Below are 22,784 nucleotides of genomic sequence, written 5' to 3'. Positions count from 1 at the left end.
ATGGACATCCTGGAAATCACAGAATCTCTTTAATTAGTAAATCTCAACCTTTTGACTCAAAGAGTGTTGATATGTGTAAATTAATTAACCACAATACATTTTTGATTCCAGATCTTTTAAGAACCACTGCTCCAAATAATGGCTAAAATTCAATTTAAGTAGGGTAGGGTGTATTGGTTTGTTCGGGTGGGCGATATGTAAAAAACGTCCTTTTTTTTATCATGATTGTTTGTCGTGTTGGTTTTTCTATTTTGCAAGCTGTTTGAGCATCACAGCCAAACTAATATTCCTATAAAAAAGACAAAGCTTGTTACATTAAGGTAACAAAATATGAAAAAGTATGGATAATTAGGCCAATGTGGGAGAATATGGGAGAATTTGTCATTATTTTATCTTTGTTATAAAAAAAAAAAAAAAAAAAAAATAGAACAAAGAAAGAAATAAAAAGGTGTTTTATTTTCAGGTACAATAGTATTTAGCAGAACCATTGAAAAAATGTAATGAACAAATTATAATAAAACACAATATACATTGATCCTATTAAAGCAAATGTTTTAAAGTTTTTCAGTCAAGATTATTGAGTGATTTATGTCTTTGTGTTTGGTATTTTATTAACATTAAAGGAATAATTCACCCAAACATTTAAATAGGTTAGTGTTTTGTTTTTTATATCTTCGTGTACCCCCACAAAAAGATTTAAACCTGAATGAGTTTTCTTTTTCTGCTAAACATAAACACTTTAACCCTTGTGGGGTCTTCGTTCATTTCTGACCGGAATATCTTACATTTAACATTTTTAAAAATCACAGCTTCATCGGAATGACATGAAATGTGGTGACGTTTATGGCATTTGGGGTGTGAATACACAAACAAATCTAAGTTGGCATAAAAAACATAGTAACAATCAGGGTCTTCGGTCAAAAATGAATGGCAATAGGAAATGAATGGGAAATAGACAAAAACACAACAATTCAGAGAATATTCGTGTACACAATCTACAAATCAATCACAAAACTTAAAAAAAGTGTGCAGTAGTGAAGGCATGACACTATTAAACTATTAAACACTATTAAAATCAAGAGTCTGATATTGACACATCCAATCAAACACACATGCACACACACACACACACATAATTACACATAGACACCTATGTCCTGTTATTTGAGCTTGTTTGTTATTGATGTTTCCTTTTGATTACTATTCTTTCCTTTTGTTAGTTCATTGAAATTTTACAAAAATAGGCATATTCATTGCAAAATGTTTACATAAAGTGTTTTATTTGAATGAATTGCATTTTTTATTCAATTCTAAAGCAAAAAAGGTTAAATGCTTACTTGTGTTCTCTTTCTAACATTATGTTCAGGTTTGATTGTAATCATAATGCAAAAACATTAATGCAAATAATGCATGAAATCATTCTTTATAACAAAAAATATCTAAAACTATACAAAAAGTACTCTTTCGGATGTATTAATATATATTCAAGTCCACTACTTAATATTGAGTAAGCAATTATGTCTAAAAACAATAAGGGAATTCACAAGCCTCTCTATGGATTCCTATACTGGTAATAACTGGTTGCACCATGCACTTGGAGCTAAAAAATCTTTAAAAAATGTATTTGAAAGGCCTAGTCTCTGTTTTAATCTTTAATACAACATTAATTTTAAAATAATTTTGAAAAATTAGAAAAAAATTATATACTATTTTCTATGAGAATTTTTTTTTCATAATTCTTGCATAAATATTAATTAATACCTTTACATTTTCTCAAAATACAAAAGAAAAAATATTGATGAATAAAAATATATTCGATTGATTTTACTGGGGGGTAAAAAAGTTACATTTCAGGTGTCCGGTCACTTTTGACCGTGAAGACCCTGAGTGTGACTCCCAAATGAGGGCCGCACAAGGGTTAAAGAAGTTGGAAAACCAAACAGTTGTGGGTTCAATGACATCCAGAGTATTTTTCCCCTACTTTCAAATTCAGTGTGGACCAGCAACAAAAAAAAATCTTCTTTTGTGTAAAGAACAAGAAAAAAAATGTATATTGTAGGTGGCCATCCAAAACGCCCCTTTTACCGCTGCGGCGTCTGTAAAGTGCATTTGCAGCTTTTGACCGCTGAGTGGTGCTTTAATCACAAGTTATCAAACAAGCGCATCAAAGCACATTTTCACAAATAGACGTCAGTTTTGCCTCGCTAATGTGTTACATTTGACAGCTTCAGTCAGGGAAAATTAAAGAAAAACACTATAGTTATAATATTTAATATATTTACTATAATTAATATTCAATATTCACTTATGAAAGTTTTGTACTTGTGAAGTTATGTGCATTTCTTAGAACAAATTCAAGCAGGATAAATGTCAAGCCTGTGCCTGAGCCCGTTATATTTTCTCTAAGCTACATGGTATTAAACCATATTTTAGATTTGACACATTTAAATGTGTGCAGTATCATTTATATTATATAATGTACCAACAGGATATTTTTTAGTTCCCTTCACTTTACAAAATAATCCTTTAAATTTATCAACAAAACAAGAATTAAAAATATATAATTCTAATGGATAAATAAAACTGCAGTATATAATAATATAGGCTTAGCTATAAAATAAACAAAACAATAATAATAATAATAATAATTTAAAGCGAAACATGATGTAAGGTTGGCCTCTCTCATTCTCTCACTTGGGAGAAATCCATATTTCCATGTTTCCATATTCGTGATGTTACTCATTTGAAGCGTAACTATTATTCATGAGGTAAAAAAGGCTTTGTAGTTTACGCTGTTTCAGTATCGACAGAAAAAAAAATCATGAGCAAAATGCCAAAGTGGACCGCTCATGCAGAATGGCTCGTGAATGACTGCTGTTTGCAGTGAATATGTGCACGAGGCACCAGCGCGATCAAACAGCTGAAACAGATAATACTCTATTTTTGGTCACACAGTAAAGGCATAATTAAAAAATGCAAAGTGTTAGCAGTTTGAAAAATACTGTAAGAATAATAGAGTAAATAATAATAATTGCTAAATGCTGGACCGTTCTCATTTCGCTCTGCAAATGGAACCTGAAGATTTTTTTTAAACTAAGAATGAACCGAAATGAAAATGAAATGAAAACATTTAGCTTTTTATCCGTGTATCATCCATGTTGTTTTTAAAGATGTTACAATGTTACATCATGATGTTATCGTTGTTTTACCTCCTCCTTTTATCTCATTTTACAATTACATCCAGTTCGCAATCTGTCCCTTTGCGCCACCTGGCGGTATTTTCGCGAATTATTTTAACACGCGACTGACTTGCAGTCAGCAGTGGCGGCGGTACGCGCAGCGGTAATACACATTTTGGTTGTCAACCTACTGTATACTGTAGGTTTGGGTAAAGTGAGTGAAGAAACAATGACTTTCTTTCATTTTAGACATAACTAACTGAGGCTATAAATAAACCTTGTGTGTTTTGACAGTATTAACACAAAACATAACTTAGTTCATTAATCAGGCATGGATTCAGAAATTACACAAAAGAAAATTTTACTTCAATAAAACTGTCTCAGGTTACGTATGTAACCATAGTTCCCTGAATAGGGAACGAGACACTGCGTCCTCTAGGGGGTGCTTTGGGGAACACCTCGTCGTGACCCGTGTCTGAATCATACATTGAAAAAACACCAACTTGTTGGCCGGCGACAGCCTCCGACGTCACTACCGAGTTTAATGGGAGTTGCCCCTGGGACGTTTAGACGGCTGTCTGTGACAGTACCCCTTACGGCCAAAAGGCCTAAGCTACATACCCAACTTAATTGTTAGGGCCTCGGCCCAGGGTAGAGCTGAAGGCTTGGAATCAGGAAAGAACCTAGCATTTCTACCAAGTCTTGCCTGTCACACAGGGGCTACCGCTAGCTTACGCATGAGCTTGCTGAAAGAGCTGTCTCGACAGTTCTCTAGTAGCAACACCCTTTTTAGATAGGTATCCAAGGATACATAGGTGGAGTGGTGCCCAAGATAAACAGGGCTTTTACCAACTCAAGAAAGGGCACGAAGCAACCGCGCAAAGCCCTCACCATATAGGATTTTAGATAGAACGCAGAATACTAGCGTGTGAACTTACCACAGTGTGGATTTCAGAAAGTGTGCAAAGACTTCACGTGCCCACTTACCATAGCATGGATTTTCAAATACTGTTCTAAAGAGGGGCTCTCGTGACACTCTGATAGAGCAGCTCATAGATGGAATGTTGCATCTCAGAACAATATGATTGAGAGTCATCAACTCGATCTATGGAAAAAATACTGGAGCGCTCTGGGGAAAAAGCAGAGAACTCAGTCTCATATGAGAGGAGAACTCCGGGTTCAGAGTAGCGTGCTCATAGGCGACCCTTTTTTTTTTTGGAAAAAGGGGAGCGCTGCTAAATGACCACGAGAATCACCCAAATAGCCCCTCATGTTGAGGGAAGCGATGCTTGAGGTGTATGAATAAATACACACTGGCTGAATGGAGCCCAAGGAACCAAGGTCTAATCATCTCAATAAAGGGAACGAAGCAGAGCGTGTAACCCTTATCATACAAGATTTCAGAAAGTTTGCAGAGTCTTGCGTGCAAACTTACCACTTGTGGATTTTTAGAAAGTGCGCAAAGTGTTCATGTGCACACTGACCACCATGTGGTTTTGAGAAATTACACAAAGCTTAGCGTGTGTACTTAAAGGTTCCTAAGCATCGCAGATGCTGGGTGTTGAGTAAACACTGTAAATGAGCACTGCAAAGGAAACTCACAGAGTTTATTAGTAGACACGTAACCACCAGCAATTAAATACACATAAGTATACACAGAGAGGGTTACGTTTACTCACCCACCCTCCTGCGCTGGAGCCCCGCTCAAGGGGCGCCTCCTTTTAGTCTGGACCATCAGTCAGGTGGTTGCTATGAACATAGAACCATAAAAACATTATAGGTCCAGCATAGGAGACTGTTATGCGAGGTTTTCAACTAACCTCGATCAGGTGGAGAGCTGGTGGTTACAGGGGAATTAGGAAGGGGAGGATAAAAGCAGAAGTTAAAAATCCCCAAAAGGAATGAGTAGATACCTCGGTATCACTCCGATTTCGGATGAGAACGCTGCCTCATCTAGATCATACCCCTTAGGTTCTGCTTACCTCCTCGTGACCCACGAGTCCTCTAACCCCTGCCCACTAGCCTTCTGTGCCCCTCTTTGATCCTCAGATCGAGACAGGCCAGGACCCCTATGGTGTTCGGGCTCAGACCTGGACCTTCGTGGAAAGAAGGATCTGAAAGCAGCAGAGCGCGCCTTCGTCTCCCTGAACTTCTCAAATCGCCGTTTCAATGGAAATAGCGAAAAGTTCAGAAGACGAAACCTGAGCATCCAGCAGAAAGCATTTTCTTTCCTCCCGATGTCTGCTAGGTTCATCCACAGATGTCTCTCCGCTTCCACCATGGCCGCCATAGTCCTGCCAATGGCAGTGGTAAAATATTGTTCTGCTCTTAGGTGCTAATTAATAAACGATGGAAACCACTGAAACTTGTCCGATCAGAACAATTAAATTAGATGATGTCCGTTTAGAAGGAGCTAGATGCACACACCACTCAAAGACCACTCATTGCAAACTGGAACAATATTTAATTAAGTGTGGTTCTAGAAAAGGAAACAACAACAATAAAGTGTAAATATACACACTGATAAACATCAATATGCAAATTAATAATATCCGTATTTGCTATGACATTAACACTGAAAGTGCGTCTAACAGCGATCGTCTGATAAGATTGGCTAGAGATTAGCTGACAGGCACATGTGCTTGACAGACGAGGTAAACACGTCTTGAAAGACTAATGTAACAATCAAATATAAACACAGTATAATGAAGAAACAAACCTACTCTTTGATGCATGCACACATGCGATAACTCAATATTGCGGGAGAACTGGCATTATCATCACCGTTAGAATCGTCACACGCTAGTTATAATGATAGCGATCATATCTGCTGTGAAGCTGCATCAGCATCCGGGTCCTTTAGACATCGGGGTCCTAACAATAGGTGTGTGACTGACGCCTGACTAAATAACAACAGCGATCAAACATTACACATATATTAAAACTATATGAACATTAAATAACTGGCCGCCATTTTAGTACAGCCGCCCCCAAATGTGCTTGCAGATTTGCATCTTGGGCCAGTACTCACAGTCATTCTGGAAGTGAAGGGAGCTTAATAAGTCTGACAACAGGTCTGATGAAGGTTCTGTCTTTGATCTGGATTTCTGCAGCTCTAACTTTATTATCAGCTCCGACCTGGACAGATTTCACAGTTCCAACAGGCCAGAGTGCCCTGGGGAATTGTGGATCAGCAATCATAACCACTGTCCCTACTGTCAAGTTGTCTTTCTCTTGTTGCCATTTCTGGCGAGACTGGAGTCCGGGCAGATAGTTACGCATATAACTGCTCCAGAACTGGTCTGCCAATATCTGGCTGTGTCTCCAGCGCTTGCGACTGAGTAGTTCAGATGCAGGGTAAATTACCTGAGGCAAGGCAGAGTCTCGTCTGCCCATTAACAGAGAATTAGGGGTTATTGGATCAGGATCAGCTACATCTGAGGATACGTATCCCAATGGCTTTGAATTTAGAATTCCTTCAATTTCAACAAGGACAGTCCTGAGCACTTCCTCTGTGACAGTTTGCACACCAATGGTTGTGTACAGTGCAGCTTTAAGAGATCTGATTTCTCTTTCCCAGGATCCTCCGAAATGTGGGGAGTTTGGTGGATTGTAATGGAAGTCAATCTGTTGCTTGGCAAGTTCTCTTTGTAACTGAGGGTGAATATTGTTGAAGGCCTCCTTAAGCTCACGATCTCCACCCTTGAAATTAGTACCTTGATCAGAGCATGAGGTTTTCCCCTACGGGCGATGAATCGACGTAGAGACATGAGGAAGGAGTCTGTGTCAGCTTGAGAGAGAAGGTCGATGTACACTGCCCTTGTGGTCAAACATTTATAAATGATACCCCAGCGTTTCTCGTTCCGGCGCCCAATTTTGATGATAAATGGGCCAAAACAGTCCATTTTTGTAGAGTAAAAGGCTGGTTGGAAGAGTCTTAAACTGGAAGGAGGCAAGTCAGCCATTTAAGGTATATTGGGCTTGCCACGCCACCTTTGACACTCAGTACAGTGATGTTGAATAGATCTTACTGCTTGACGACCTCTCCAGATCCAGAAGCGTCTTCTGATTTCAGCAAAGACTCTTTCAGTACCAGGGTGATGGAGCTGTGCATCGTACTGCTGAATTAGTAGTTTAGTCACTGGATGGACTGGGTCTAGGACAATTGGGTGAAGAATGTCAGGACTCAGTAGGTGACATCTTCGGAGTCGTCCACCAACTCTAATCAGTTGCGTGTCAGAATCAAATTCGGCAGCTAATGTCTTTAGACGACTGTTTGAGGAGATGGCCTTCCCTGCTTGAAGCTGAGCATATTCATCAGGAAAACTCTCCATTTGAGACTGTTGAATAATTCGGAGCTCGGCTTTCTTATACGTGTCAGCAGTGACAGTGTCTGTGGAACTGGCCGCCCCGTGAAGGGATCTAGCAGTTGCATTTACAAGCTCTTGAAAGTTGTCAAATTGAGATGCAATGACTGAATGCTGGTCACCCTGAGCTATCAGATGGAAGGATACTGGTTTACGCAGTTCCTTTGAAGTGTCGGCTGGCTCCAGATTGGGCATTTTGGGCCAAGACGATAGAGGTTTTTGCAAAAATTCTGGGCCATTCTTCCAGCGGGTAGGTTCGGCTAGCTGAGCCAGTGACAGGCCACGAGTAATATCATCAGCAGGGTTGTCTTGTGAGGGCACATAGAACCATAAATGTGAATCAGTTAGCTCTTGAATCTCCACAACTCTCGTTCCTACAAACACTTTAAAATGGCATGAGTCTGATTGAAGCCAGTTAAGAACGGTTGTAGAATCAGTCCAGTATCTGAAACTGCTGATGTCCAGTGTGAGCTCTCTTTTCAGAACTGCTGCCATTTGTGCTCCAGTAAAAGCAGCGCATAGCTCAAGTCGGGGAATTGTTTGCTGTTTCTTTGGAGCTACTCGCGATCTAGCTGCCAAGAATGACACCTCTATCTGTCATTTACTATCTTCCGTGCGGAGATAGACTACAGCTCCATACGCTCGCTCTGAGGCATCACAGAAGGTGTGCACAGTTCTTGAGCTGGTCAATGGATCTACCTTTGTATTGTAGCATCTGGGCAGTGTGACACAGGAAAGTTGTGGAAGCTCATCTTCCCATGTGAGCCATGCATTTTTGAGGTCAGTGGGCAGGTCAGGGTCATCCCATTCTCTTTTTTTGTCCCAGAGCCTCTGGACCATGATCTTAGCTCTAGTGGTAAATGGGGTGATGAATCCAAGTGGATCATACTGACTGGAAAGGATGCTATATATGTGTCGCATAGTGGGCTCAGTTTTTACAACATGGCCATGTTTATAACCAAGGGTGTCGGATCTGCACTGCCACCTAAGTCCTAGTGTGCGCTCCTGGGGGTCGGCTCTGTCTGAACTAAACCAAAGCTCATGTTTCTCTGACCTGATTTGCTGCGGCAGGTGTTGCAGCAGTTGGGGAGTGTTACTAGCCCATTGACGCAGTTCAAATCCACCCTTGGCCAGCAGATGTCGCATGTCATCCAATAATTGTCTGGCAATCTCAAGAGAGGGGACACTTTGCAACCAGTTGTCCACATAGAAACAACGATCTACTGCTACTCGTACCTCATTATCTGGTTGGCTGTGATCAGCAACATGTTTCCGAAGAGCAAAGGTTGCACAGCAGGGGCTGCACGTGGTGCCAAAGGGTAACACTGACCACTGATAGACATCAGGTGCATTGGTTGGTTTCAGGTCTCGCCAAAGGAATCGCAAGATTGGTTGGTCTTCGGGTAGGATACGCACCTGATGAAACATCCCCTTTATGTCACTGCTAATGGCTACTGCATACTCTCTGAAACGGAGAAGTACTCCCAGCAAGGTAGCACCCAGAGTTGGCCCAGGAAGGAGATATTCATTCAAGTTCAGCCCTTGGAAGTTGAAAGAACAATTGAATACCATCCTGTTCTTTCCGTTGTGGTGGACGATGTGATGTGGAATGTACCACCCTGGAGTCTGTACAGCTGTGGATTTGGGAATTTTTCTCACATAGCCTGATTCTAGCAGCCTGTTCATCTCAGATATGTATGCTTGGGATTTCTCTAAGCTCTGTGCCAGCTGATTTTCAGTCCTTCTCAAATGAGGCATTACCGCTTCCTTTGGGGAAGCTAGAGGTGGAGGACTGACTTTCCAGAGGAGGGGGGTAGCGTATCTTTGCACACCTTCAACTTCAACCCTGATGGTTTTCTCCTCCAGAATACGCACAGCTTCTGCATCTTGCTTTGACCTCGTCACAAGTCGTTCATTTTGGTAGGGCAAGATATCCATCTGCCACAACCGCTCCACTTGACTGTATAGATCATTAGGCGTAAGGCTTACAGATGTGAACAAGCACTGTTGTGTATGTGGGACGTGTTCAAGGAACTTTGATGGACCTTGGAGTGTCCATCCCAAATTAGTTTTCACAGCCGCTGGACCTCCGGGGGGTCCCAAATGAACTGGCTCAATAGGGGTGATCAGTTGTGGGTAATCTGACCCAATGAGCAGTAATGGCCTTGCATGGTCAATTGACTGAAGAGGTAGGCCTCTGAGATGGCGATATTTATTCTGGAGCATTTCAATTGGGTAGGAATGAGGGGCTAATCCAAGCTCCTCCGCGGTGAAAGCTCTTCTTATTGTGAAGTTGCGATCTGGTTGTGTAGCTGGACTCACTGAGAATGATACTGTGAAGCCATGAATAATGCGGATGTCTTGGCGCACTGTGCGAAGAGACAGGTCTTCGGGTTTACCATTGAGGTTGAGTAGCTGAGCTGCTTCATGGAGAAGTATTGTGCACTCTGAACCATCATCTAGTAGTGCGTATGTATCTAGTGAAAAGTCTCCGTTGCGTATGAGGACTCTGCACAATTTCAGTAATACTTTACTGCTGCTAGTAGGTCTATCAACATACAGAGTTTCTATCGTGTTGCTGGTAGACTGGGTGATCTCTCCCGTTTCTTTGGTGGCATTAGCACTCATTTCATTGTTGGCCTCATGCAGAATTTCTAGATGTCTCCTTTGACACTTCTTGCACTTCGCTTTAAGAGTACACTGACCTGCTTGGTGTTCGCGCCCACATTTCCAACATCTCTGATTGGATCTGATCCAGGTAACAATCTGCTCTTTGATCAGCAGCTTGAAGTTTGAACACTGATTGAGATAGTGCTGAATTGTATTACAGAAGGGGCAGTATTTCTTTGGTTTCTCTAGTGATCTCACCTCTGAAACTGTATTCCGACGAACCTCTTCAACCTTGGAAACTGGACTTTGCTCACTTCCATGGAAGATGGCAGTAGATTTGTGTGCTACTTTAGGCACTCTTTGCTGGTCTTTGCGGAAGCTCGGTCTCTCTCTACCAGGGTCAATACCGAACTGGGTACCGTCCTCTTGTACCCTCACCTCATACTCCAGCCATTCTGCAAATTCAAGCAAGGTAGGGATAGGTGTCTTGAGTTGATTGACATACCTCTTAAAGTTTGCTCTGAGATCGTGAGGTAGTTTAGCTAGGTGGCGGGAGACGTGCGACCCACAAGCCAGTTCTGTACGTCCAGGATCTCCTAACTGATCCAACATTCCAACGAGGGCTCGCACCTTTAGTGCAAAAAGCCTGAATGCTCTGGTGTCACCACTTCTTATGCTGGGCCCATCCATCATAACAGCAATGCGTTGAAGTGCGAGTTGATGGGGTTGCCCATAGAGTTCGGTTAGTGCCTGCATGGTATGAGTATAAGGGTACCTGCTGTTACTGTAGGAGTCAGCAATGAGCAATGCTTCCTCAAACTTCAAGTGGTCCATCAATATTTGGAACTTGAAGTGCTCTTTGGCATCAGCAGGCAGGAGATTGTCAAGAGCTACCTTTAACCTGGCGAACTCACGTGGATCCTCTTTGGTGAAGTTAGGAATGGTAGGGGTTGGACCACGATAAGTGTTCTCTTGACTGATTGGCAATGAAGAATGATAAGGCACAAATGGTCTCTGCTGCCTGGAGGTAGGGCTGTAATAGTGTGAGGATTGATGTCTCGAGGGATGGTAGCTTTCATCCACATGATCTGCCCTCTGGGGTGTTACTGCGCGCTCCGGCGATGGCGAGATTGTTCTAGATTGCTTGGAACCCGCTTTCATCCTCTGAAGCTCATTGACGTTCTGAGTGCAACTTATCCTCACTGTGTTTCACTGACCTTTCTCCTTCATAACGTGGATCACTTTGATCTCTTGTTGACGTTACTCTGTGGTGTGATGGTGAGGTAGATATTCGATTCTCCATATTGCACGTCAAATTTCTGGATGAATGAAATGGTTGAGATGGAGACAATGATCTTATAGTGTGAGCTGCTGAGTGTTCACTGAGGTCACGTCTGAGTTGACGGTTCTCTTTCTCCAGTTCCTTAAGGCGCATCTCCAGTGCTTCAGGTGAGAAATGTGAATTCCCCTCATAGGCAGGAAAGTGATCAATGCCAGCAACCAGGGGGTTGTGAGGCGGTAATGGACCTCCTGTCGCCCCTATTGGCTGTTCTCCCACGTTGGAGTGGTCTGAGGGTATGTGTGCTGATGGCTGCTCTGGCACATAATCTACCTCATAGTCATCAAGGTACTTTGGCATCTGTGTTCGGCGTCGAGAGCGAACAGTAGCATCACTAATCTCCTCACTATGTATGGACATTATATTAATTCAGAAGTTGCCTAATCCGGCTCGAAGGACCATGTAAAATATTGTTCTGCTCTTAGGTGCTAATTAATAAACGATGGAAACCACTGAAACTTGTCCGATCAGAACAATTAAATTAGATGATGTCCGTTTAGAAGGAGCTAGATGCACACACCACTCAAAGACCACTCATTGCAAACTGGAACAATATTTAATTAAGTGTGGTTCTAGAAAAGGAAACAACAACAATAAAGTGTAAATATACACACTGATAAACATCAATATGCAAATGAATAATATCCGTATTTGCTATGACATTAACACTGAAAGTGCGTCTAACAGCGATCGTCTGATAAGATTGGCTAGAGATTAGCTGACAGGCACATGTGCTTGACAGACGAGGTAAACACGTCTTGAAAGACTAATGTAACAATCAAATATAAACACAGTATAATGAAGAAACAAACTTACTCTTTGATGCACGCACACATGCGATAACTCAATATTGCGGGAGAACTGGCATTATCATCACCGTTAGAATCGTCACACGCTAGTTATAATGATAGCGATCATATCTGCTGTGAAGCTGCGTCAGCATCCGGGTCCTTTAGACATCGGGGTCCTAACAATAGGTGTGTGACTGACGCCTGACTAAATAACAACAGCAATCAAACATTACACATATATTAGAACTGTATGAACATTAAATAACTGGCCGCCATTTTAGTACAGCGGAGGCGGCCTGCTTGGTAGCACGGAGAGAGAGCGCAGCTCAGTTACCTGATCAGAAAAAGGCCCCTGCCTCTATCCAGGTCTCTTAGCAGATTAGTCTGATATGCTTGAAGCACCAGCATTGTGCTGTAATAAAGCCACAGCCTGACCTGCTACTGCATATGCCTTGCCATTTAAGCGAGATGATTTTCTGAAGGGGCTTAGATGGCAAGGAGGGAGATTAAGAGAGGATGTTCCCCTGCTGAAAGAAAAAAATTTCACAGATAAAAATTATTTATAAATTATTTATAAAAATGTTAGCTACAGGGGGCATTCCCTCATAGCCGAAACCAATGGATGCGAGAAGAAAACGGCATCTTTCATTTCTTTTTAATCTCTGTATGGAGATCATGCACAAATGAAAGGCTCACCTGAGCTGGAGGGCTATGGTCAAAAGGTAATTTTTCACTCAATAACCTCCAACAGCTTTACGTACACAGGGCAGGAGAATTGAGAAGGCTCAGCCTCAGCTTCTTCACCATCCTCAAATATCTCCTGCTTTTCCTGGGTAAAAACCCAACAGAGCACTAACCTCAGTATCAGAAAGTGTTAAAGATATAAGATCATCCTCCCGAGGCTCTCTTTCATCCACCGCCCTTTTTTTTTTTTTTTTTTTAATGAGCGCGAAAGGGAAAATCCCTCTTTAAATCCATTCAGACAGATCCACCTGTATTCTCACAAGCTCATTATCTTCCCCGCCTCAGCGTGGACAGGTCCTGAACCGCGGGAAGCAGATGGCTGCCTTTTTTTCCTTTTCTTTCAGAAGAGAGATGAACGTGAACGGAGCTTTTTCCATTGAAAAAACGCTCACAATGCATGCAGATTTCCTCCCTAAAGACATTGCGTGCGTGCTCAAACAAAACAGTCAGTGAAGATGAAGAAGATAATGACATGCTCTCCCGGTGCTTATTTATAGTCGTGCCGGTGGTGACGTCGGAGGCTGTTGCCGGCCAACAAGTTGGTGTTTTTTCCATAGACAGTAAAAGAAATGGACACAGCAACCCCATTGGAACTTAACTGAGACAAGTGAAGCCCATTTTTAGCATTTTTTTGCACTTCCGTTTCTGACGCGCAGACTCAAACTAAGCTTGATGACGTCAGCAACCTGTCTGACAGATGTAAATCTTCTAGTAGCTGTGCTTGCAAACTGCCATAGTTAAATCTTGCAGAGACGGCAAGCTTGAGCAGGGAGTTCTTTGGCGTGAGTGAGCAGGAGTAAGTATTCTGATTAATTATTTTGTATAGTATTTTAAAATGTAATGCCAGTACGCCATATTAAGTTAATTGCCTGCGAGCCTCTCCTCCTGTCTGTATGGTAATGTGACAGAGAGTCGAATGGTTATGACACAATCGTTAGCCTATTTTTACAAAAACTGTTTCTACGGGGCCATAATGTAACATAGAAGGTAATGGAGCCCTTTATACATTGTCGTGTATCTTTAGAAATAAATAATGGACAAACGGAATCTTTAAACGCCTCAGATGTAAAGTTATTCACTGTCAAAGTGACCCAAAATGAATGGGAGTCAATGGGAATGCTAACGCAAGTGAAGTTCTGCTACAAGATGGCGGCATGCGGCTGACTTCAACTTCCGGTCGACTTCCTTGCCGCCTGTTTTTTTCGTTGTATGCTTTAGACACGGGTCACGACGAGGTGTTCCCCAAAGCACCCCCTAGAGGACGCAGTTCGAAGTTCCCTCGAAAGGGAAGTATTAGTCTTTGTAAGGGTTGTAATGTCCTCATGTTTTTGTTGAAGAATCAGGCCTTTTAGCGCCCTTTGCAGGCATTTGTAGCCCGAAATTGTTTATTTTGTATAAGGCTACATTATGAATTTTAACAGTGTTTTACAATTATTATTAATTAACCAATAATTATTGACTCGTTGTTTTTATATAATGCATTTTATGGCATTTTAAAAGGTTGTTGTTTGCTTATGTCTGTTTTTATTACCACAAAAATATTATCTGAATACTTCATAAATTATTATTTGAAGCGATTTGAAGTATCAAAGCCATGGTTAATTTAGTTACCATTGTTACAATAACCAATTTTTTTTTTTTTTTCGTAGTAAAATGATATGTTCATTTTTGGAAGGGAACATGGAAACACAGAGAATATTAAGGCAGATGTGGCGGTGATATTATCTCAGAAGACATCGCGGACCGAGGGCAGACCAGAAAACGAAATGCCGTTCTTAACAGTAGCGTAACCAGAAAAGAGACTCTGGGTGTGCATATGAAAATCTGGGTGTGCCACATTTATTGTCAGACTACTGTGAAAAATTATGGGATAGTGTTTTTCGCACTGCTTCCATCCAACCATACTCCTACTGGTAATTTGCAGGTCGTGTCAAAATGTAGTTAATTCTTAAATGTAATAATTTTCTTCTAAATACGATAATTTTGAACTTCTGGTACGATACTTGGACATTTCCAATTTGGTAACACTGTCTATTGATGTTGGGCCGGGGAGGGAGAAACATCCCCATCGGGTGTAACGTTAGGCCTTGTGTCCGGCTGTCCATCAAGCCAAGGTTTTTTGCAAAAAAAAAAAAATAATAATTGAGAGAGGAGCTCTGCGACAAATTGCTAGCTAGAAATGTGCAATCAAAAACTATCTGTTTATATCAAAGACTGCTGGGGTCACAGTCAGCTGCTGTTTGCTGATTGGTTGGCAGTCCAAATGTCGGCAGATATATTTTAACAAAAATAATTAAAAATGTAAATTACATTTTAACATTTTTAGCATTATTGCACCATATATTGGATTCTTATGTCTGTGCCCCTGAGAGTATGATTTAGAATGTTCAGTAGCGTCACAGAACTGCCAGATTCAAACAGCTTTCGCGTGTTGGCTGGGCTGAGCCAGATATGGACGCGCTCAGCGCTTGTCATATATCACAATTAATATGCAGTGTTTTCAACCACATTAAATATACATAATCACTAGTAAAACAATACATTGGTAGTTTGTAAAATACACACTGATGTCTATGGAAGCAGCAAAAACGATCTAATCAAATGTAATTTGCCGACGTTTTATTCATATATCATACACACATAACAGAACAATAAAGTTTACTCTATTCTTCGTCCAGTTCAACATCCACTTACTTTCATGTTTTTCGGGAGAAACTGGGAATTCAAGTGCTGTAGCCTACGTTAAATCCGGCTGACAGGACTCTGAACTGCAGCGCTCATCTCGTTATAGATCAAGATAATGTATCAAGGTTTTTAAACGAAGAATCGGAATATCAGATAGTTGACATGGTAAGCAAGCTTGTGTATATATTTTAATAAAAAAAGAAAAGAAAAAGAAAACGAATACCGATCACTGATCTATATATATCATGTGTCACGTGACAATCATGACGCGTCGCCATGGAAACAAGGGGTCAGTTAAAATACTTGTCATTTACGCGTGAAGGGTTGATTTAAAAAAAAAAAATTTATATATATATATATATATATATATATATATATATATATATATATATATATATATATATATATATATATATATATATATATATATATATATATATATATATATATATATATATATTCTAAGTAAACAACAATAGCCCAAGTTTAGTAAACATTTTTTATTGAGACTATAACAAATAATTCTGCATCTATTTTTAGGTGTGCCAGCTGCCAGTGTGGGTGGCACAGGCACACCCTGGCACACCAGTGGTTACACCACTGGTTCATAATCCAAAACATGCATACTTGTGTTCCTGTTTTACAGTTCTTAGAGAGGAGAAATCCAGGTTTAGAAAATAATACTATCTCATTCTCATTTTGTAAAGAACACATTACCTACTTTGTCTCTTCAAAAACAACTGTGTGAAGGTAAAAGATTTGTGGCCTGTGCTCATATTGAGTTGTTTTACACTCAGAACTATGTATTTGATGGGGTGTTTTTAGTCTTCAAAATGCTTTTCCATCCTTTTCCATCTAACAGATAGCTTTTTAATACACCTGCTATTATATGATTTCAAATATGCAAATATGACAGCTCACTGATATACTCATATGATCACAGAATTAGACCATATTTCCTACTTCCGCATTAAATGTGGAGTAACTGAAAACAGCTCTATGAAAGTGAAGTTATGTGGCTTGTGCTCATATAGTGTTGAGCTGTCCAGCAGTGAGCATCTGTATATGATGAAGAGTTTTCAGCTTTCTTCTTTACAACTCTTGTATCTTCTAACAGCAGCATTATTATGTAAAGGCAAGTGTCTTTTATATGAAATCAAATTAATTTAACCAACAAACAAATAATAGATATGCATATGTACTGTAGCTGTTTAAATGTGGCACAGATGAAATATGTATATGATCAATGTCATTCATAAGTTACATAATTGTAACTTTTTTGGAAATTTCAGTTGACCTCAATTGTGTAAACAATTGTGCTAACAAATGTGTTCTGTTAGCTAGTGTATACAACTTAAATTTTAAAGAAAGTGTGTAACAAAGGACAGTCTTTGTCTTGATTATTTGTGTTTATGTGTTTGTGTGAGCAAAGATGAACCCAGACAACATATTTATATTAAAGTCAGTTTATGAATATAATATTGTTTTACACTGGCAACCAAGAAGATAATTTGAAAAAATATTCATTTCTTATTATTATTTTATTTTTATTCATTTATTTTGTAAATCCTGTGGTGGTTTCCTGTTTTTCCATGTCCCACACTCCCAATCCTGTCAGTACAGTATGTCTCATTTCTCTTTTTTATTCCCTTTTAGGTGAAACAGAGAGACCCTGCAAGCAGGTTCATCAGTTACACAAAAGCCATTTACTTGGTGACAGCATGTCTATTTCTTGCCAAACAACAACCCACCCGCTGGATTCTCTGACAGTCAAACTACGCAGTATCAACCAAGATAAAGTCATCCTGATGTATCCAGACATCTCTCCAGCATCAGAGCACCAGAGATGGTCTGTGAGGAATGATGCTGGAAATGTTACACTTGATCTGAAAGACTTCAGATCATCCGATGGTGGTCTTTATGACTGTCAGGTCTACAAGGATCAGGACTGCCTTCATACAACTCGATTTAACCTGAGTATTATAAGTGAGAATTCAAATGTTTTAAACAAGTTAATAATCATCATTGGAGAACTATATACATGTATAAAATGCTTACTTCTGTGTTTCTCTTGTTTCAGAGTGTAAAATTTTGAACTCTGTCCATCCAACCCCAGGCTCTTCAGTGTTGCTGCCATGCTCTGAACATCCTCTACAAAACAGAACTGCACCAGTCACTTGGAAAGTTGTTAATGGTTACCAATTAACAGATATATACAAGTATCACGCTCAAAACAAGCCCTCTAGCAGCACAGAGAAACCCCCGGACCCCCTGTACATGAGAGCGAAACCACTTAACAACGGATCTTTGCTTATACTAAATGCAGTACAAACTGATGAACTGTGGTATCGGTGCAGAGTGAATGAAAAAACCTGCTATGAGACGAAGCTGGTGATGAAAGGTGTGTTTTCAGTTCAATATTTTTAACCCTAAAGTTTCAACTCTTTGACAGACATTGAGTAGACTGAAAGATTAAGTTAAGATATGCTAATAAATGTTAATGGTTGTGATGGGTTACTCAAAGTATTTTTGGATTGTAGTGGTAATAAACATGATAAAAATCTAAGTTAAATATGTAGGTAGGGGTTAGATTAAAATCATGTGGTGGTGATTATATCCTGTGGTTAAACTGTCTTTTTGTTAATAGTAGATGTAAATGTCCAAAAGTTCACACAAGCTTGTTAATGTTTTTATACCAGCTGGAAGATATGGGTTAACATTTGTATTACTGTCTAAATATGTATGAAATTATAGAAACATTTCGTAATTTAAAAGTTGTTTGTATTTTGATTACAGATGATAAAACATTTTATTCAACACTTTTCACTACATTGTTATCCACAGGTACTGAATTTATTTGATTAAAAGAAAAACCCTAATCAGTCTGACTAATGTTAATTTAAGTATCTCTCTTTTTTTTTTTTTTTTTTTTGATCACAGATGCTCCAACCACAGCTGCTGACAATACGGCTGGGCAAACTGAAGCCAAGAACAATGAGAGTGAAACTTATCTGACAGTATTAGTGATGACCACAGTAGTGTCTCTGTGTGTCCTCATATCACTGACCATCTGTGTCATTCTTTATTTCCAAAAACAAAGTCACAAAACCAACAGTCAAAGTAAGTCCACAACTGTTAATGTTTTAAGTTTTCTGAGTGTGTTGATATAAGACATGAAATACACACAGCTCATATCATTACATCCTGGTGATGAGACCTTCATGTTAGAATGGAAGTCACATTATGATAGCTGATCAGATAGTAAAGTACTTATTTTTTATATCTTTTAGTTGATTTGAACTGCCAGACTACCGTATATTATGCAAACATTTCAGCAGGTAAGTGATATTCATAGTAAGCCCTTTTATAATAAGTGTATTTAATAAAAGTCTTTTACTTGCAGGGTTTGATGGTCCATTCTGTTTTTTAGATGATCATAAAAACTTAATCATGACTGTAAGTTAAGTCATTAATTCTATATCTGCCCTGAAATTAAATTAGATATAAATCATAAATTCGTATAATATAACTTGATAACATGGACACACACATATACTGTTTATGCAGCACACATATGCAAATATGCATGATATAATAAATTATTATTATTATTTTACTTTATCTTCCAACAGTTGTTGTGAACAAACAGAAGCTCCTGCATGTGAAGCAGAGGACAGATATTTAATGTGCTTTTGTTTTTGTTGTTTTCTTTAAATAAGGAATGACTCTCAATCTGGGGAAAATTCTTTAATATGAAATTTCATGCTGCTTCTATCACAAAAGTTCACTTTTTAATTTAATGACGATTTACAGAACAGTCGATTGCTGTCAAAAGACAAAACATAACTGTCAGGGTTATGTGTGTTTTTGCTCTCTGTGATCCAGTTTCTGTTTCCGTTGATTGTGTTAATTTGATTCCAGGTGTGTATCTTTCTTGCTCATTTACCCGGTGTTTAAAAGTCCTAGTCCTTTCAATCAGTGTTGGTCGGTTCTGAATGTCTTTAAATGTATTCCTCTGTCTCCTACGGTTTCCTTGGATTGGACTATTGAATTATTAAAAAACATATTGAAGAACCCATTGTTTCTTGCTCTCCGAGTGTATTGTGACAGTATCAGGCTTGTGATGCATTTTTATACAGGACACACTGTAAGAGACACATAATGACAACTCTTCTGTGAAACGACTCTTGGATTTTATTCTTTTTTTTCTGCACATATTCTTTGATATAATGTTTGTATTGCAATAAACTATTCTGAAAAGACTTATATTTGTGTTCCAGCATATGACTAAAGTTATTCCCGCTATTGTATTTTTTTATGAGAATTAACACACCTTTTTCTGGAAAACATACAATGCAAAATACTGCTGCTTTGTTCATAATTTTCAACTAATTTTAACCCATTGATGCTTCTGATCATCCTGACAAATTATGGATCTAATTAGCAAGTTTGCAAGACCGAAACACATTTACAAGATTAATAAATGTAAAGGGGAGTGAGGCAGCACTGATCCTCTGCAAATCATTACTGTTGATCTGCAACATTTCACATTAAAACTCCAGGTGAAGAATACACAACGTTACATGTGCACATATAGAGCAGTGTGTGTGTGATGATCGGTGTATGTGAGAGACCCGTGGAGTGTTTCAGTGTTTAATGCTGTGTGGTTCTTCAGCTGACTCTACGTGTGAACGCTCTGAAGAGGCAGGTGGATGAAGGAGAGGCAGAAGCAGAGCAGCTGGAGGGATTGAGGAGGAAGGCCATCAGAGAAATGGAGGAGATGGAGGAACAGAAAGAACAGAAAGCGCTGCAGTCCAAAGTCACGGCACTAGAGAATGAACTCAATTATGTGTTTGTGACTGAGAGAGAAGATAATGGTGGAGTATAGAATTTTTAATATAAATAAGTCTTTTTAATAAAAAGCAGTTATGGCTGGTTTGCTATTTTGATGTAATTGGTGAAGTACTCAGAATATGAGTAGAGTAAATGTGCGTGTATGAAGTCTATTATTTTATAGTGTAGTGCTCACTGAAGCCTGCAGAGGGCAGTTTGTGTTTCTTAAAATACTGGTGTCCAGACTGCTCACATTTCTAATTTCTTAAAGTCTTTACCTTTCCATACCTCACTCACAAAAACTCTTTTCTCAGATGTTGTGAAAAATCACTCTCACTCCCTGTTCTTCTCATCATATGCACATCCTGGAAATCACAGAATCTCTTTATAAATTAGTGAATCTCAACCTTTTGACTCAAAAGAGTGTTGATATGTGTAAATTAATTAACCTCAATACATTTTGGATCCCAGATCTTTCAAGAACCACTGCTCCAAATAATGGCAAAATTTTAATTTAAGTAGGGTACACCCTGTATACACCCTGTATTGGTTTGTTCAGGGGGCGATATGGCAAAATATTTCCATTTTTTATTTTATTTTTTATCATGATTGTTTGTCATGTTAGTTTTTCTATTTTGCAAGCTGTTTGAGCATCACAGCCAAACTAATATTCCTATAATAAAGACAAAGCTTGTTGCATTAAGGTAACAAAATATGTGGGAGAAGATTAAAATCTTTGTCATCATTTTATCTTTGTTATTAAAAAAAAAAATAGAACAACGATAGAAATAAACAGATTTTTTATTTTCAGGTATAATCGTATTTAGCAGAAGCATTCAAAAAATGTAATGAACAAATTATAATAAAACACAATATACAATGATCCTATTAAAGCAAATGTTTTAAAGTTTTTCAGTGAAGAGTACTGAGTGATTTTTTTCTGTGTTTGGTGTTTTATTAACATTAAAGAAATAATTCACCCAAAAATTTAAATAGGTTAGTGTTTTGTTTTTTATACCTTCATGTACACACAAAAAGAGTTTTAAACCTGAATGAGTTTTCTTCTTCTGCTAAACATAAACACTATTTTAAAGAAGTTGGAAAACCAAACAGTTGCTGGTTCACAATGACTTTCAGAGTATTTTTCCCCTATCAAATTCAGTGTGGACCAGCAACAACAAAAAAAAATCTTCTTTTGTGTGCAGCACAAGAAAAAAAATTAATATAGTAGGTGGTCATCCAAAATGTCAGTTCTAGTGCTGCACGTACCGCCGCCGCGCCATGTGTAAAGTGCATTTGCAGCTTTTGACCGCTGAGTGGCGCTTTAATCACAAGTTATCAAACAAGCGCATCAAAGCACATTTTCGCAAATATACGTCAGTTTTGCCTCACTGATGTGTTACATTTGGATTGTTACACAAGGCTTCAGTCAGGGAAAATGAAAGAAAAACACTATAGTTATAATATTTAATATATTTACTATATTTAATATTCAATATTCACTGATGAAAGCTTGGTACTTATGTACAAAATTATTAACAAAATAAATTGTGGTTTACTTTGCATCGGAGCAATAAAAGTACTAACGTCTTGGTTACGTATGGACATATGCTAGCAGGCTGCCTGCCCGTGGGAGGACTTACAGAAGGCAGGTATCAACCAAGGTGGTGATACATAAGAACTCTGAGGTACCCAGCCCGCAGGGTGGAAGTTTCAATGACAGAGCTGGCAAGGGGCTTGCCAAGGGAAAGACACATGCTGCGGAGAGACTTACTGTGGACATACACACGTGGGATTACCTAGAAAGGGGAATCACGACACATGGAGGCACCTAGTCCCACACATGGCTGACCAAGGGGCATGTACGCAAGTGTTAGACATTAACAGTGCTGGAGGAACCCAGTGTTCTGACTGAGGAACTCACCTGAGTGTAATAGCGCATGCATCCAGTCCGTGGAGTGGAATGGCGCAGCAAGCGGATTGACACCGAGCAGGTCCTTACTGGCCCGAAGCGGCGAGTACCCGGGAGGACACGGGCTCTACACGGAGATTATAAAATCTTGCAAAAGTGTTAGGTGTCGCCCAGCCCGCAGCTCTACAGATGTCTGCTAGCGAGGCGCCATGCGCCAGCGCCCAGGAGGAAGCTACGCTCCTAGTTGAGTGAGCTCTCACCCCTAGGGGGCATGGCAGGTCTCGAGCCTGATAAGCCAGGACAAAAGCATCCACTATCCAGTGG

General features: G+C 39.5%; 1 protein-coding gene across 1 annotated transcript; it reads left to right on the top strand.

The window, feature by feature from the left end:
* Positions 1 to 17,385: 17,385 nt before the first annotated feature.
* Positions 17,386 to 18,576, top strand: LOC113077148 (uncharacterized). The gene is made up of 3 exons (XM_026249602.1): positions 17,386 to 17,701; positions 17,796 to 18,116; positions 18,560 to 18,576. Exons 1-3 carry the CDS (start codon positions 17,437 to 17,439, stop codon positions 18,574 to 18,576), a joined length of 603 nt encoding a protein of 200 aa, XP_026105387.1. The 5' UTR covers positions 17,386 to 17,436.
* The last annotated feature ends 4,208 nt before the right edge of the window (positions 18,577 to 22,784 follow it).

The sequence above is a fragment of the Carassius auratus genome, unplaced genomic scaffold (assembly GCF_003368295.1).
Source record: "Carassius auratus strain Wakin unplaced genomic scaffold, ASM336829v1 scaf_tig00021713, whole genome shotgun sequence".
Lineage (NCBI taxonomy): Eukaryota > Metazoa > Chordata > Actinopteri > Cypriniformes > Cyprinidae > Carassius > Carassius auratus.
The sequence above is the reverse complement of the archived record's forward strand: the minus strand, read 5'-3'. Positions and strand labels throughout refer to the sequence as shown.

Excerpts from the sequence above, each read along its gene's own strand:
- LOC113077148 (XM_026249602.1), top strand. The coding sequence starts at position 17,437 with ATGTCTATTTCTTGCCAAACAACAACCCACCCGCTGGATTCTCTGACA. Across the intron at positions 17,702-17,795 it reads ATTTAACCTGAGTATTATAA|AGTGTAAAATTTTGAACTCT; the intron begins GTGAGAATTCAA and ends CTCTTGTTTCAG.